The following is a 16,848-nucleotide window of genomic DNA, read 5'->3' on the forward strand; positions in this document are numbered from 1 at the left end:
AAAGAGAAAATCAGTAAAACTCCTAGATGGTAACATAAGGGAAAATAGTGACCTTGGGTTTGGACATGAGTTTTTAGATACAACACCCAAAACACAAACCATCAAAGAAAATACTGATAAGTTGGACTTCATTAAAATGAAAAACTTTTGCTGTAGAAATGTCACTTTTAAGAGAATGAAAAGACAAGGAGAAAATATTTGCCAAATGCATATCTAATAAAGGACTTATATCTAAAATATACACAGAACTGGTAAAACTCAGCAAGAAGAAAACAAAAAAGTTAGTTTAACATAGGTTTGCTTTAAAAATGGGCAAAAGATCTGAATAGATACCTCACCAAAGGATGGAGAGGGAGTTATGAATTAGAACAACAACAAACCACCATACAACACTTACAAAGGCTAAAACCCAAAACTGACACCAGCAAATTCTGGAGCAATAGCAACTCATTCATTGCTGGCGCTAATGCAAAATGGTAACATTATTTTGCCAGATAGTTTGTTAGTTTCTTAAAAGGCTAAACAGAAATATTCTTACCATAGAATTCATCAGCCATGCTTCTTGATATTTATCCAAGTGAACTGGTATCTTAAGCCACAGGAAAACTTACACATGAATGGTTATAGCAATTTTATTCATATCTACCAAAACTTGGAAACTACCAAGATGTCCTTCAATAGGTGAGTGGATAAACAAACTGTGATACATCCACACAATGAAATATTATTCAATGATGAAAATGAATGTACTATTAAAGACATAAAAAGACATGGAGGAAGCTTAAATGCACATTGCTAAGTAAAAGAAGCCAATCTGAAAAGTATGTGGCATTCTGGAAAAGGCAAAGTTGCAGAAAGTAAAGATGTCAGTGGTTTCCAGAATTTAGGAGATGAGCAAGGGAGGGATGGGTTGAGCAGAGTGGATTTTTAGGGAAGGGAAACTATTCTGTGTGATAGTGTAATGGTGAATACATGACATTATGTGTTTGTCAGTACCTACAGAACTGTACAACACAAGTGGTAAACCCTAATGCAAACTATGGACTTTAGATAATGAAATATCAGCATTGGTTCATGTATTGTAACAAATGTACTACACTAATGCAAGATCTTTTAATAGGGGAAAGAGTGGGAGGGGGATGGGAGGCAGTGTCTGCAAATGCTCTGCACTTTTACTCAATTTTTCTTCCAGTCAAATTTCTAGAAAACAATGTTTATCAATTAAAAGAAAACAGTAAAATGGGAATTCAAGGACAGTATTAGATTATCATATGAGTACATAAGGATGTAAGCAGAGAAATGCTCTTGAAACACTATTCATATAAGTAAACATAGCCAATGCCTATTTCATAGTATGTAAATACATTGCCAAATTATGCAGTCATTAAAAACATGAAAATGGAGAGGAGGGTACAAGTTAGAGAGAAATCTTGGGATTAGAATTTGTAGGACATAGTAACTGACTATGAAGGAAAGAATGGAATTGAGTATTTTGCTTAGATCTCTGCCTTGGACTGAACTGAACAGGTGAAGAGTGGGGATTATGATCATTCTAGTCCAGGACTTACTGTGTTCAAAGTTTGAGTATCATAATGCCTAGGAAGCAAGCAGATATATGAGTCTTTAATAAGAATGTGTTAGGACAGAGGAAGTGGAAGCCATTGGAGGTGATGAAATTACCCAGTGAACGTGAGAGGGTCACAGGTCAGAAAAGTAAAAGTAAAACCAGGAGAAAACTATGTCATGAAAGCCAAAGGAGAACAGAATTATAGGAGAAAATGTTTAATAGAGATCAAGTAAGATCAGACTGAAAATGAATATTGGGTATGATAGCACGGAGGTCACGGGTTACCTTGGACCCATCCATGTTGATGGATGGTTAGCATTGCAATGTAGACCCTTTTGTCCTGAAAATATTTTTCTTGGAACTTTGGTCCCATAATCCTTCTTAGACCCTTTTATATGCATTGTACATCATGAATCTCTTAAACAGCATTTCTCCAACTTGTTTGATCTATGAACTCTTTGCTATTTTAGCGTTTTTCAGGACTAGTGTCAATTAGAGCACATTTTAGAAAACATCAGAGTGTACCAATCTTTGAAGAAACTTGAGTAGAATGAAACTAGAAAGGTAGGATAGTAAATAGTGGGAATATATAGCATTAAATTGAAACTTCAGAATACTTCTAATAAGCAAAGTGAAGAGACTTGGGCTTATTAGAGAGGTTTTAAGACAGGTATTACAAGAAGTGAGGTTCTTGGAGTCCCAGAAGAGAGAGAGAGACTAGGATCCTGAGAATGAAATGTAGTTTTGAACAGGGATAAGAAAGTAAAAAGGATGCAGATAGTTGAGGGTAGTGAAGACAATTCCTCTATTTGGTGAGGCAAAATAATAGTTTGTCTTGCAGAGACAAAATAGAAAAGACTCCACTGTGCTTTTGAAAAAAGAAAAAAATAATGGAGACTGTGATATTAATATTCCCAGTTGTGTTACTTAGCATGAGATATCTCCAAGCAGAAATTTCTGCTTTGCTTATACTGGAAGTCTGAATGATTATTAAAATTTCATATTTCACAGGATGCCAGACATGCGGCTGAAGAAGAGATTTATACCAACTTAAACCAGAAGATTGACCAGTTTCTGCAGCTGGCCGACTATGACTGGATGACAGGAGATTTGGGCAACAAAGCTAGTGATTACCTAGTAGACCTCATTGCCTTTCTACGTAGCACCTTTGCTGTATTCACACACCTTCCTGTAAGTGACAGTCGCTTTTACTTTCCCCATCATATAGAAAGAATTTCTCTTAAAATCTAGTTTGATGTAAGATGTTTGTTTCTGCTTTAACTTGCCAGGAAGCTGTGGGTATAAAATCTCGCACTATAATTATCATCCCTTAACAAGATTTTGAGATCTCTTCTGTCATTTTTTCACTGATGTTTGCGTTTTGTTTATTCTGAAAATGGTTCCTAATATTATATCTGCTTATATTCCTCCTAAGTTCAGGGTAACAAGTGTAAACACATAATGAATGCCTTGGTAGAAGTGGAAGAGAAATTTAGAAGTTAGAAATTTTAATCTATCTTTTAATTCTATTTAAATATTTAAATGTCCATTTAAATTTTTTTACTACTTCAAATTCTCTGCTGAAATTCTCCATCTCTTTAGACAAATTAGTCTACCTTTTCTCTATTTTCTTAAGCATATTTTATCACTTTTTTTATTGAAGTACAGTTGATTTACAATTTAATATTAGTTTCAAGTGTACCGCATAGTGATTCAGTAATTTTACAAATTTTTCTCCATTCAAAGTTATTACAAGATAATGGCTATAGTTCCATGTGCTATATGATATATCTTTGTTGTTTATCTATTTTATACATAGTAGTTTGTATCTCTTAATGTCTTCCTCTTACCTTTTCCCTCCCTCCTTCCATCTTCTTACTGGTAACTACTAGTTTATTTTCTATATCTGTTAGTCTGTTTCTGGTTTTCCAAAGATATCCATTTGTTTTATTTTTTATATTCCACGTATAAGTCACATCACACAGTATTTGTCTTCCTCTGACTTACTTTGCTAAGCATAATATCTTCCAGTTCCATCTATGTCATTGCTAATGGCAGACTTTCATGTTTTTTATGGCTGAGCAGTATTCTATTGTGTGTGTGTATACACGCACACACACACACAATGTACATATACAATATACATATACATGTATATATACATATATATATATACAATGTATATATACAATATAGATACAAAGGAATACTACTCAGTCATAAATATATATATATATATATATATATATATATATATATATATATATATATATCTCACATCTTCTGTATCCATTTATCAGTTGGTGGAAACTTAGGTTGCTTCCATATCTTGGCTATTATAAATAATGCTGCTTTGAACATTGGGGTGCATGTATCTTTTCCAATTGGTATTTTCATTTTTGTTAGATATTTACTGAAGAATGGAATTGCTGGATCATATGGTAGTTCTATTTTCTGTTTATTTGCGGAACCTCCATACTGTTTTCCATAGTGGCTGCAGCAACTTACATTTTAACCAACAGTGTACAAGGGTTTTCTCCACATCCTCTCCAACATTTGTTATTTGTAGACATTTTGATGATGGCCATTCTGACAGATGTGAGATAATATCTCATGGTTGTTTTGATTTGCGTTTCTCTAATAACTAGTAATGTTGAACATCTTTTCATGTGCCTCTTAGTCATCTGTATTTTGTTTTTAAATGTCTATGCAGATCTTTTGCCATTTCTTGGATTGGGTTCTTTGTTTTATTGATACTGAGTTGTATGAGTTTTTAAAGTATTTTGCATATTTAATCCTGTTCAGTCACATCATTTGCAAATATTTTCTCTCATTCTGTAGGTTCTTTTGTTGATGGTTTACTTTGCTGTGCAAAAGCTTTTAAGTTTAATTAAATCCCATTTGTTTATTTTTTTAACATTTTTTATTGATTTATAGTCATTTTACAATGTTATGTCAATTTCCAGTGTAGAGCAGAATTTTTCAGTTAAACATGAGCATACATATATTCATTGTCACATTTTTTTTCTGCTGTGAGCCCATTTGTTCATTTTTTAATTTTATTTCTTTTGCCCTAGGAAACTGATCCAAAAAAATATTACTACGATTTATGTCAAGGGATGTTCTGCCTATGTCTTCTAAGAGTTTTATGGTTTCTGGTCTTACATTTAGGTCTTCAATCCATTTGAGTTTACTTTTGTATATGGTATGAAGAAATGTTCTAATCACATTGTTTTGCATTAACTGTCCAGTTTTTCTAACACCACTTATTGAAGAGATTGTCTTTTCTCTGTTGTGCATTTCTTGCCTCCTTTGTCCTAGATTAATTCAATCTAGGGTTTATTTCTGGGCTCTCTATTTGTTACATTGATCTATGTGTCTGGTTTTGTGCCATACAGTGCTGTTTGGATGACTGTGGCTTTGTAATATAGTCTGAAGACTAAGAAGATGATACCTCCAGGTTTTTTCTTTTTTCTCATGATTGTTACATCAATTCTGGTTCTTTTGTGGTTCCATATGAATTTTAGGATTGTTTTTTCTAGTTCTTTGGAAAATGTCATGGGTATTTTGATAGGTATTGCATTAAATCTGTAGATTGCTTTGGGTAATGTAGCTATTAAGAGCATGGGATGTTTTTCCTTTTCTTTGTATCATCAATTTCCTTCATCAGTGTTTTATAATTTTCAAAGTATAGGTCTTTCACTTCCTTGGTTCAGTTTATCCCTAGGACTTTTATTCTTTCTGATGTGATTTTAAATAAGATTTTTAAAAACTTTCTCTTTCTGCTAGTTCATTATTAGCATATAAAATAGCAACAGATTTCTATAATTAATCTTGTATTCTGTAACTTTATTAAATTCGTTTATTAATTCTAGTAGTTTTTTGGTGGAGTCTTTAGGGTTTTCTACATCATATATCATGTTGTGTATCAAACTATCATGTCACCTTCAGATAATGACAGTTTTACACCTCCTTTCCAATTTGTATGCCTTTTCTTTCTTTTCCTTGTGTGATTGTGTGGCTAGGACTTTCAGTCATATGTTAAATAGAAGTAGTGAGAGTGAGCATCCTTGACCTGTGCCTGAATTTAGAGGAAAGTCTTTTCACCATTGAGTATGATGTTGGCTGTGGGTTTGTCATAAATGGCCTTTATTATGTTGAGATATGTTCCCTCTATACCCACTTTGATGAGAGTTTATATCATGAATTGATGTTGAATTTTGTCAGACACTTTCTGTTTCAATAGAGATGACCATGTGGTTTTTATCCTTCCTTTTGTTAATATCATGTATTACATTTATTGATTTGTGAACCAGCCATGCTTCCCTGGAACAAATCCAACTTTATCATATGTAATATATGATCCTTTTAATATATTGTTGGTTTTAGTTTGCTAATATTTTGTTTAGGATTTTTGCATTTATATTCATCAAAGATATTAGCCTGTAATTTTTTCTTTTTTTTGTAGTGTCTTTTTCTGGTGTTGGTATCAGGGTAATAGTGGCCTTGTAGAATAAATTTGGGAGTGTTCTATCCTCTTAAATTTTTTGGAATAGTTTGAGAAGGATAGGTATTAGTGCTCCTTTGTGTGTTTGAAGAAATTCCCCATGTGTAGCAGTCTGGTTCCAGACTTTTGTTTGTTCAGAGTTTTCTTATTACAAATTCAGTTTCATTACTAGTGACTGATATGTTCAAATTGTCTGTTTCTTCTTGCTTCAGTCTTGACAGTTTGTATGTTTCTAAAAATTTGTCCATTTCTTTCTAGGTTGTCCAATTTGTTGACATATGTTGGCAATGTTTGTAGCATTGCCTTTTGATTTTTTAAAAATCCCTCAGGTATCAGCTGTTATTGCTGCTATTTCATTTCATATTTTGTTTATTAAGATCTTCTTTTCTTCTTGGTGAGCCTAGCTAATGATTTATCATTTTATCTTTTCAAAAAAAAAAAACCAGCTCATGGTGTTATTTGTCTTTTCTGGTTTTTTTTTTTTTTTTTTTTGATCTCTATTTTATTTATTTCCTCTCCGATCTTTATTCCTATTGAAAGGAAATATCCTTTCTTGTGCTGACATTGGGCTTTGTTCTTTTCCTAATTTCTCTAAGTGATTGGTTAGGTAGTTTATTTGAGGTTTTTCTTATTTCTTGAGGGTGGCCTGTGTTACTATAAACTTCCCTCTTAGAACTTCGTTTGCTGCATCCTATAGATTTTTCAAGTGTTGCATTTCCATTTTCATTTGCCTCAAGGTATTTTCTGATTTTCTGTTTGATTTCTTTGTTGAACAGTTGGTGTTTTAGTAGCATGTTGTTTAGTCTCCATATGTTTGTGATTTTCACATTTTTCTTCCTGTATTTGATTTCTAATTTCATATCATTGTGGTGGGAAAAGAATGCTTGATATAATTTCTATTTTATTAAATTTGGCGAGCCTTGTTTTGTGGCCTAGCATGTGATCTATCCTGGAGAATGTTGCACATGCACTTGAAAGGAATGTGTATTCTGCTGGTTTGGGATGGAACATTCTGTAGATATCTTTTAGGTTTAACTGGTCTAATGTGTCATTTAGGACCACTGTTACCTCATTGAGTTCCTCTGTCATTCATTTCGATTAACTTTCTTTGTTTCTGTGAATTTAGGTGAAACAGTTACCTATTATGGTCTTGAAGGGGTGTTCTTATTTGGGAGCATCCCTATGTAAACTGTGTGTGCCCAATGCGTTTGGTGGTAGAGCTGGATCTGGGGTGGACATAAGTCAGATCTTTCCTCAGGGTGTACTCTTAGCTATCAGCTTGGTAGGGTTGAGGCTAGAGATGAAGGAGCTAGAGCTGGTACCAGGTGTGAGGTGGGACTTCCCCTTTGCTCAATGGCTATCATCATCCTGTCAGTGATAGAGTCTGATCCCAATTTGCTAGAGCAGAAGCCCTGAGGATCCAGCCTGATCCTTTTAAGTGTGTGTTTCTCCTTTCCCCACACTAGGAAACTTGCCCAAGTGAGAGGAGTGCAGATGCCAGTGGGGCCCCTGGGGGCTCTCGCTTAATATTAGTTGCAGCGAGAACTCCAAGCTGTTTCCAGTGTGCTCTCTGTGTAAGCATCCACAGTTGATTCTCTTGCTCTACTCTAACTCAGCCACACATGCAACTCTTCTCTGTCCCTTATGGACAATCACTGCCTCCTGTCTCTGCTGCCTGTTGTGAAGCCACATCGCAGAGCTGGTGTTGCCTCTGTGGATGTTCAGTGTGTATTGAGAGGTGAGCTGTGGCAGAGTGCTGCCCTCATAGATCTGGGCTGCTTGTGATGTTTTCCTTGAGTAAGCACCAGCCATGATTGCTGTCCCACCCAGGATCTGCCCAAAGACCAGATCATCTCTGAGTACCAAGAGCGAGTTTTCTCCCTGGTTGTGGCCACTCCTGATCCAGTGCCCTGCTGCAACTTGGAGTGAGTACAACTTGGAGTGAGTAGGTCCAGGGCATTTTCTTGGCTTGGGCTGAGGCATGCACTGAGGCAGTTGTGGGAAACCCAGCAGCCAGTAGAGCAGACTTCTTTCTGCCCTGCCTCAGGGGCAAGCCAGTGTGAGTGCACTCCTCATGAGTGGAGTCCAGGATTCTCACCACCCTGTTGTTCCTCCAACCAGCCAAGGGGGCTCGTCTCTCCTGCACAGGACTCCAGACTGGGACATCCAATCTGTAGCTCTCACTCTTCATCCTCGAGGGCAGTTGTCCTCCCATATATTCTCCTTTTTCCTCTGAGTCATATTGCAGGGACACAGGTCCCAGCCCAATCACTTTCTTCCCATTCTACCTGGCTATGTGTGTATTTTTCTTACAGCCTTGGTTATACTGGATTCCTTCTGCCAGTTTCCAGTTTTCAATGAGAAGTACACATGTAAATGTATTTTTGATATTCATGGGGATATGTGAGCTACATATCCTTTTACTCTGCCATCTTGATCCTTCTCCTCCACAGTCATTTTAAAGTCATTGCTTATTAATGCCTATGTGTAGTTTACCTACATATGGATTGGATTTATTTCTGAGACTTTGGAGGGGTTTTTTTTGGTTTCATTTTTGGTTATCAGTCATATGGTACTATCTCTTACTACTATTTTTCTTTATATATATTAGACATTGTTTTTTAAATATGTAGAGGTTCCAAATAATATCATTTGCCACCAGAATTGGTTCAGTGTTTCCCTAACTAAATAGTTAGAATGGGTGGGTAAGTTTTGTTTTGAACCTCATCACCTTAATCTAGTCAAATACTGACATGGGTTGAGCTTGGGTTGCAGTTGTAATATACTTTTGGTTTGCTCCTGTGGCTAGGATGTTGTTCTGTGGAGCTTTTAATGATAGCCTGGGACATCATTGTTTCTTCAGTACCAAGAGGATTCTGGAAATTTCCACTTTTCAGAGAAACTTATCTCTTCAGCCTCCTGCTTTCTTCAATTTTAGAATTTGGCAAATATCTTGAGTAGGAATCTTACCCAGATCAGCAATTGCCAACAAGAAAATCTGTGGTTGGAGATTGTCAATATCAATGCACTACTCCCTCAAGAGCTTTCAAGCTCCCACCTGAGATTCTCATGAACCTTCCCACTAGTGAATCTTTTTTTCTGAAACACTGTGAGACTGCAGGAAATCTTACTTTGCTTTTGAAAGATTTTGGCTTAGACCCTTATTTTCCTCAGCTGTCTAGCTTTAGAATTCAGAAAATGTCTTGAGGAGAAAAACTAGCCCTCAGATCTCTAATTTTGGCTCTTCAGCTCCATGTAAGTGACAGAAAGTCAGTGAATTTTTTCACCCTGGTAGCTGCTCCCTTCCTGGATCTAACCCAGATTCTCAGTCTGTTCCTATTCCTAGGTTCGCCAAATGCCTCTAGGGACAGCGACAGATCCTCAGCTCACCTTTAACAGGTCTGTCCTCTTTGCAGTTTTATTCCCTTTAGTACTCATTGCTTCCCAGCCTTCTGAAGCTTTTAAACATACGTTTTTCTCTATGTTTTTAGTGACCTTTTGTTGTTTTTAGTGGGAGCATTTGCCTGTAGAAAACTAGGTCATTTCATCTAGCTTCATCTTGATACCAAAGCCAGAAAAAGTAGCACAAAAGACAAAACTACAAACTAATCTCACAATTATGCATTTAAATTCCAAAATGTTTTAAGAAAGTAATTTAGTGCCAGTATGTAGGATTTATTATAGAAATGCAAGGATGGTTTGATACTTAAAAGTCTAACAATAAATTCATTTAGAGACAGAAGTGGACAATATTTGCCAAAAAATATGAAAAGAATATTAATGAATCTTTTCCTTTCAAAAATAGAAATGTTATTATTAACCAAAATTAATTTAATTAATATCCATTTTACAGTGAAATAGAGTGATAGATTAAAGGAATAGTTAAATAAAAAATCTATAAATATTTCAAAGTATATGTAAGAATTTTATATATGACAAAGATAGCATTTAGCAGTTGCTGTTGCCAATATTATGTGCTCATTTGGACAAAAAGAATATTAAGTCCATATCTCATACATAAAAATGAATTCTAGATCAAATTGATGTTTGCATTTTTAAAAAGAAAGAAATTATGGGCAAAACAGTAGACATACTAGCAAATATTTCTATAATCTGAAGGTGACTCCCCGTTATAAGGATGACACCAAAGAGTGAAATCATTAAGGAAAAGGTTAATAATTTGACTAATTGAAATATTTTTTAAAGTGCCTAAAAGTTATTAATGAAGAAAACAGAATGTAAGCTTATTAATAAAAACAATTACAGCAAATGTCCTCACAGGTTAACATCTGTAATGTGTAACAATATAACACATTCTTTGAAGTATAATGAGAAGACGACACACAATTTGATGGGAAAGTTTGCAAAAGTTGTGTTAAGGCAGTCAAAAGAGAAGAAAAATAAAAGAAAAACATCATGGACAAGACATACAACATATAAGATATATATATTAACATTGTAGGGTATTTTTGCCTATAAGCTTGCCAAGAGTAAATGAGAAAATGATAACATTCGGTATTTGTGAGAAATACTTCAGAAGAGCTATTCTGATACTTTATTGGTTGATGTGTAAATTGATACTATCTTCTTAGTGGTTAGTTTTTCAGTATCTCTCATAAACCTCTTATAATTCATTTACCTTTCACCTTGCAATCCTACTTTTAGAAATCTAACTTAATGAAATAATCACAGGCACATTATAAAATTTAGATATAAGTATATTCAACACAGTATTATCTTTTGGATAGTGAAAAGTTGGGAATAAATTAAAAGTCTAGTAATAAATGTGTTAGCTAAATAAATTATTATATATTCACATAATGTGATAACATTCATTAAATTAATGTAGATGATACTTATTCATTTAAAAATATGTTATTTATGGCTTAATTGGAAAAGCTGGTTGCAAACTGCTATAGCAGTATGATCTCATTTGTATTAATATCAGAGCACTAATCATCTGTACTATACATACTAAAAATCTAGAATTATATACTCCCTGACTTAACTGTACTCATCTCTGTATAGCCTGTAATTTTTTCCCTTTTGTTTTTCTGTATTAAAAAAATTTTTTTTTGTCATAAAACATTTGCCATTTTTATAAACCTGAGTTGGGGGAAGGTGATATTTAGAATCATTTTTCTCTATCTCATTATTCTATTGTTGGTAATTAATTTATATTTAAAAACATTTTTATTGACCAAAGTTTATTTTTAAATGTGTTTCATCTTTTGAAAGGAAAACGGCTGGTAGAATTGTGGTCATTATGTCTCTGCCAGCATTGTATAATTACTTGAGTGAATAAGATTTTAGAGTATCATAAGGTAAAATTCAGTGCTTCAAAGTCAAAGCCATCCTGTATAGATATTCCCTATATTTAAATTCCTTGTTTTTTTTTATTTCTCTGTTCTTAAAAAATAAAAATGACACTCTACTAAGTGTTATTCTTTATATGTGTTGTTTAATACAGTCATTCTTATATATATATAATAGCTATCGTATGTCAATAGTATACTTACTTCAACATCCAGGCCATTTAGAAATGTACTCTAAATTAAACTCACATTTGTCTAACTTACCATACATGCTTTTCCACCTATAGAGTTATGTTCTCTGTTACAGATCTTTGTTGTGGTGTATAATTAGTTGAAGACTTTTCCTTTTTTTGTTTATTCTGAGCTGCTAATTCTTCCTAAATACTATAACCTCTCAGTGTAGATTGAATTGATCCTACCACTCGGACTCACCTTACCTCCTACCATTCAGAATCAAAGTCAGAGGCAATTTACAGCCCTGAATCCTCAATATGGCTTTTGTAATTGTCATGTTTCTGTCTTGTCTAATACAGAGATCTCTTCCTGAAGCCACATTTTCAAAAAGTAATTGCATTCGCCAACCATTGTACTCATTGCAATCAAATTCGTATGACTTCTAAAACTACCCCTTGTTCTGGTTTTCCACCAACAGCAAAATAAATTGCTCAGGATGTATGCTTATGTTCCCCAGCATGCTAATTAGCTTCTTCACAGAACCTCAGTTTAGTAAAACATATCAGCAAAACGGAGCTGTGTCTTAGATTCACTTTTGTGCACTATTAGCGAAAGGTGAGAGAGGAAGGAGCTAGCTATTTTTGAGAAAGAACCAGAATCATTTGTTTGTTAATTAATATGAATACTTCTTTTCATTTTATAATTTCCCAAGGTAGAGTGGCTCCCTATCAAAGAGGGGTTGAATCATAGGAAATAGATGTGGAAGGAACTGTAAAGAGAAAGTCGAAGACTGTCTTGCTCTCTTATATTTTGAAATCCCCAATTTTTCTTAGTTCTTAGGGGTGTTTTATCACTACAACAGCAACAGAGCTAAAGGGGTATGTCACTATGTTTGTGTGTGTGTGTGTGTGTGTGTGTGTTTAGATAGAAGATAATGTCCTAGGTTACACTCCATTAGACATTGAATGATCAAGGGGAAATTACTGAAATTTTTAACTTCCTCTTGAATCTTTGATGACCAAGGTAGCTTACCTCTTTGCATGAGGCACCAAGAAATGATTGTAAGAAGGTTTTGCTCAGCTAAGATTCTAACATATTTCTGTGTCCTTTGAATTCACCGACAAGGTAAGCACACAAGCATTTCTTTTTCAGGCTCCAACTGTATAATTTACAGTTGCATGCATAGCTTCCCATTTTGCATGCTCAGCATAAGAACATAGTTTTGAGAGTTTATCCTTGTTATCCTGATAATTATCTTCCAGCAATGCTTGAGAGAGAAGAAATGCTGTCTCAAGTAACAGGCCCAGAGGAGGAATCCTGAATTAGTTTTCTCTGACTGCTGTTAATGACAATTTGTATGACTTGGGGGTAGTATGTCCCTTGACCCACCTTGGTTTGCCTTAGTTTCTTTTTCTGAAAATACAGTGATATCTGTCCTTGGTCATCCTTCCTGGGCAGTTACTTGATGGGTGATCTTTAAAGGATTATTTTCTACATACAAGTTCCTGAAATTCTTCCTGTCTAAAACTAAAAACTGACATTCTCTTAGCATGCTGTTTCATTCTCTGAACTGCTGCCGTCTCAAGACTAACCAAATGATTCTGCTGTTTAAATACTGTCATTGCCTCCATTAAGTATAAAATCTGCTCTGTGACCATCAAGATTTTCCCCCAAACTACCTTTTTGTTTTTATCACTCTCTCAATATTCTATTTGCCCAAGATGCTCCTTCCAAACTGAAGTATTGCTTTTTGTCAAGTACATGCTACTGTTTTCTACCCTTGATGTAAATTTTTAATGCCTTTTTTCCCACTTTAACTGCTTCTGCCCTTGAACTGTTTGTATTGAAATCTTACTCATTTCTTATTTCAAAGCTCATTTCAAATCCCACACCTTCCAGTGCCTTCTCCAGGTCACGTAACCAGATGTGACATCTTCCTTTCCTGTGGTACTTCTTTTAAGGCACCCGCCTGATTCCGTCTTGGGTGGGATGTGTCATTCATTTCTGTGCTTACTTCAGGAAAGGAAGGGGAGGGTGGTAATTAAATGTGTACCGGATGCATTACATGTGTTATACGTCATCCAGTTAACAAAGACTCAAAATATCTCAATCTGATAAATATTATTACTACATTTTAGTAATGAGAACATGAACTCAGGTAAGTAACGTACATTTAAGAGATACAGCATATAGGTGACAGGGTCAGGATTTAAACAGATTAATTTGACTTCAAAACTTTTCCATTTTTCCATCCTGCCTACTAGATTGATTGCCAGCTGTAGGACTGAAACTCTGGATGGAGACCTTATTTTATTCATCTCTCTCTCTGTGTACAGTTCAGCATCTTGAATGAAATTGTACACAGTAAGTTTTTGTGGAGTTCTTGTTTTGAATAATTAAGTAAGTGAATTCTCACCTAGGGATTAAAAAGCATTTTTGGATCATATATATTATTAAAAGAAATCATTTAATTATTGAAAAGTAGTCGTTTAATTATTGAAAAGGGAAGTCACAAACTATTATCCTGTGACAAGGACCAAAAGATTGTGTAGGTTAAAATTCTAAATTGGTCTTTCTCCTTCCATAGTCTCTAAAGCTTACCCAAATAAATAAGATCGTTGTGGTTCTGGTTTTGTTGTTGTTTTTTGTTACTGGTTTTTTTTTTTTTTTTTTTTGAGTACTTTTTGAGTACAGGATCATAAAATGCCTTCTGCATTATCTGGTCATTTATATAGCTGAATTAATTTTTTTTTAACTAAACTATAGTCAGTTTACAATGTGTCCATTTTCTTGGTGTACAGCATATTTCAGTCATACAGATATATACATATATTTGTTTTCATATTCTTTTTCATTATAGGTTACAAGATATTGAATATAGTTCCCTGTGCTATACAGAAGAAACTTGCTGTTTATCTATTTTATATATAGTAGTTAATATTTGCAAATCCTGAACTCTCAATTTATCTCTTCCCATTCCCTTTTTCCCCAGTAAAGTCAAATTTGTTTGCTATGCCTGTAAGAAAAGATCGTTGTTTTTCAAGTGACAGTTTTAATTATAAAAATGTCTTGCATTTGTGTATTACTTTATAATATTCTAACTTATTTTACATGTTCTCATTACCTCATTTGGTTTTTTTTAAACAACCTCTATGATATATGGATAGTTATTATTTTTCCCCATGGACAAATGTGGAAACTGAGATCTAAAGTAATTTTGCCCAAGGTCAGAAAATAAATCAGTAGTTGGGGTAGATCTTAGATCTTTTTGCTCTGGGTCATGCTTTCTCCACTATATAAAACTGTCTCTCAATATTTAATAATAGCTACTATCTTTTGAGTACACACCATGTACCTAGGTACCATCTTAAGCATGTTTTCTGTGTGCGTGTGTGTATATGAATTTATTGTAATGAATAAATGTGAATAAATATGTACATATGTCATATATGTGCGTATAGACACATGTATCATATGTATGTGTACATGTGTATATGCATATATGCATGTGCATGTATATAACAATACACATACACATAAGTATGTATAAGCATACATATACACAAGTATTCTCATTTCTTCCTTGCAACAATTTTGCAAAAAGTATTATGCTCCCATTTTACAGATGAGAAAAGGAAAAGATAATAAATTTATTAGCATGTCAAAAATAATCCTGTAGACGTAGTAGGGTGTGACTGCCTTCAGAGCCCGTGCCCATACTCTTTCCACAAGGCCCTCCTACCTCTAAGCTGTTCATGAGGAACACTCGGCTGTGTTCCATGGAGCCAGCATTTAAATGCCACTTCCTCTGTGAGATTCTCAATCAGAATTTTTTGCTGTGTAAAATTTTAGTCATTATGACCAGAACAATTCCGTAAGAGAGGTAAATTGTGATAATGTGCCCGTAAGCGGAAACTATTTGGTATTGGGAGCAATACCAGTAAATGGGTTGCCTGTTTCTAACCGAACCTAGCTGCCTTAGCTGAAGCCGCATGTGGAAATTCTCTCCTCTACTGGTAATAATCATTCTCTAAGCCAGCCCGATCCCTGTGGTTTTCTCTGGAACAAAATAAGGAAGTTTCAGTCTTCCTCAAGGCATCAGGGCCTTCAGGGTATCACCTAGATTTTTCTTCAAATTAACTATATAGGTAGAGCCAATATCCACAGAACTATTTCTTCATTTTTTTCCTCTAATGGAGCAAAAATTACAGATTTACTGATTGTTTCTCCACTGCTGAGAAGCTGATTATGTTCCCTGTTTCTATGCTGTTAAGACTTTGACTATTTGAGTTATGTAGAGTACTCTGAAATCAATGAATTAGCTCCTTATTTGTGTGGTATTGGAGTTGTGAGTTTAGTTAATCACTTTTATCCTTTAGGAGTTTTGTATTTCGTCAAAGATATCTTTGTGTATTGAGCTATTACTTAGCACTTCCCCCCCATAAAACTACTATCGCCAATAGCCACAGCCGTTCTTTCTGGTAGTATTCAGCCAGTTGTCCTTTGCCTCTTTAACTGATCATTGGATTGTCTCTTGCTATGATAATTATTAGGTAAAAGGTTAAGAATGCTTGATTCCAAATACTAATCCTTCTGGTTCTGTTTTTGATGATGAAATAAGGTAGGAAATAAGGAGAATCTAGACCTTAAAGGACTGCAGAATCCTACAGCTCTAACTCTGCATATCTGACGTGCTGTTTAAGAGTTAGAGATACCAGTGAGCATATTTTGTTTACTGCTCTATCTGGGCATCTCGGATACCTTTATAAAATGCAAAGGAGGCAGCTGCTCTGATTCTTTCTCATTGGTGCTGGGGTAGAAGGAAGCTGGGTATTTTGAGGGGACTGAACAATTATTTCTACATTCTCTACAAGAACAAATAATTAAAAATAACCTTAACTGTATAATAACAGGTAAATGGTTATATAAAATGTAATACTATTATTCAATTCATTCATTGAATTCATTTAATATTCATAAAATTCATAATGAATTTATAATAAAATTTATGAATATTAAATAATATTGCAAAATATATATAATATAATCTTAAACTAAAGAAACAGGACGAAAACTTTATAAACATAGAGATTACAAGTGTATAAAAACTCTAAAACTTATTAGTGGTGGGGAAAAAGTTCAAAAGGAAATATGTTAAATGTAAATATTTGGATTTGTAGTAAGGCTTCCTAATCTTTTTCAAAATTGTCAGTATTTTGTAATTTTTGTTATTGGCATTTAAAAAATATTTAAGCATTTGCTGTATTGAAAAATTTGAGATCGTC

General features: G+C 34.4%; 1 protein-coding gene across 3 annotated transcripts in view; it reads left to right on the plus strand.

Moving 5' to 3' along the window:
* EXOC6B (exocyst complex component 6B) overlaps positions 1-16,848 on the plus strand; it is a 568,031-nt gene that overhangs the window by 359,120 nt on the left and 192,063 nt on the right. For all 3 annotated transcript variants that reach the window (XM_064494396.1, XM_010994663.3, XM_064494397.1), the window contains one exon: positions 2,579-2,758. In XM_064494396.1, the coding sequence (XP_064350466.1) occupies positions 2,579-2,758 (180 nt within the window). The remainder of the gene's footprint in view (positions 1-2,578; positions 2,759-16,848) is intronic.

The sequence above is a fragment of the Camelus dromedarius genome, chromosome 15, assembly GCF_036321535.1.
Source record: "Camelus dromedarius isolate mCamDro1 chromosome 15, mCamDro1.pat, whole genome shotgun sequence".
Lineage (NCBI taxonomy): Eukaryota > Metazoa > Chordata > Mammalia > Artiodactyla > Camelidae > Camelus > Camelus dromedarius.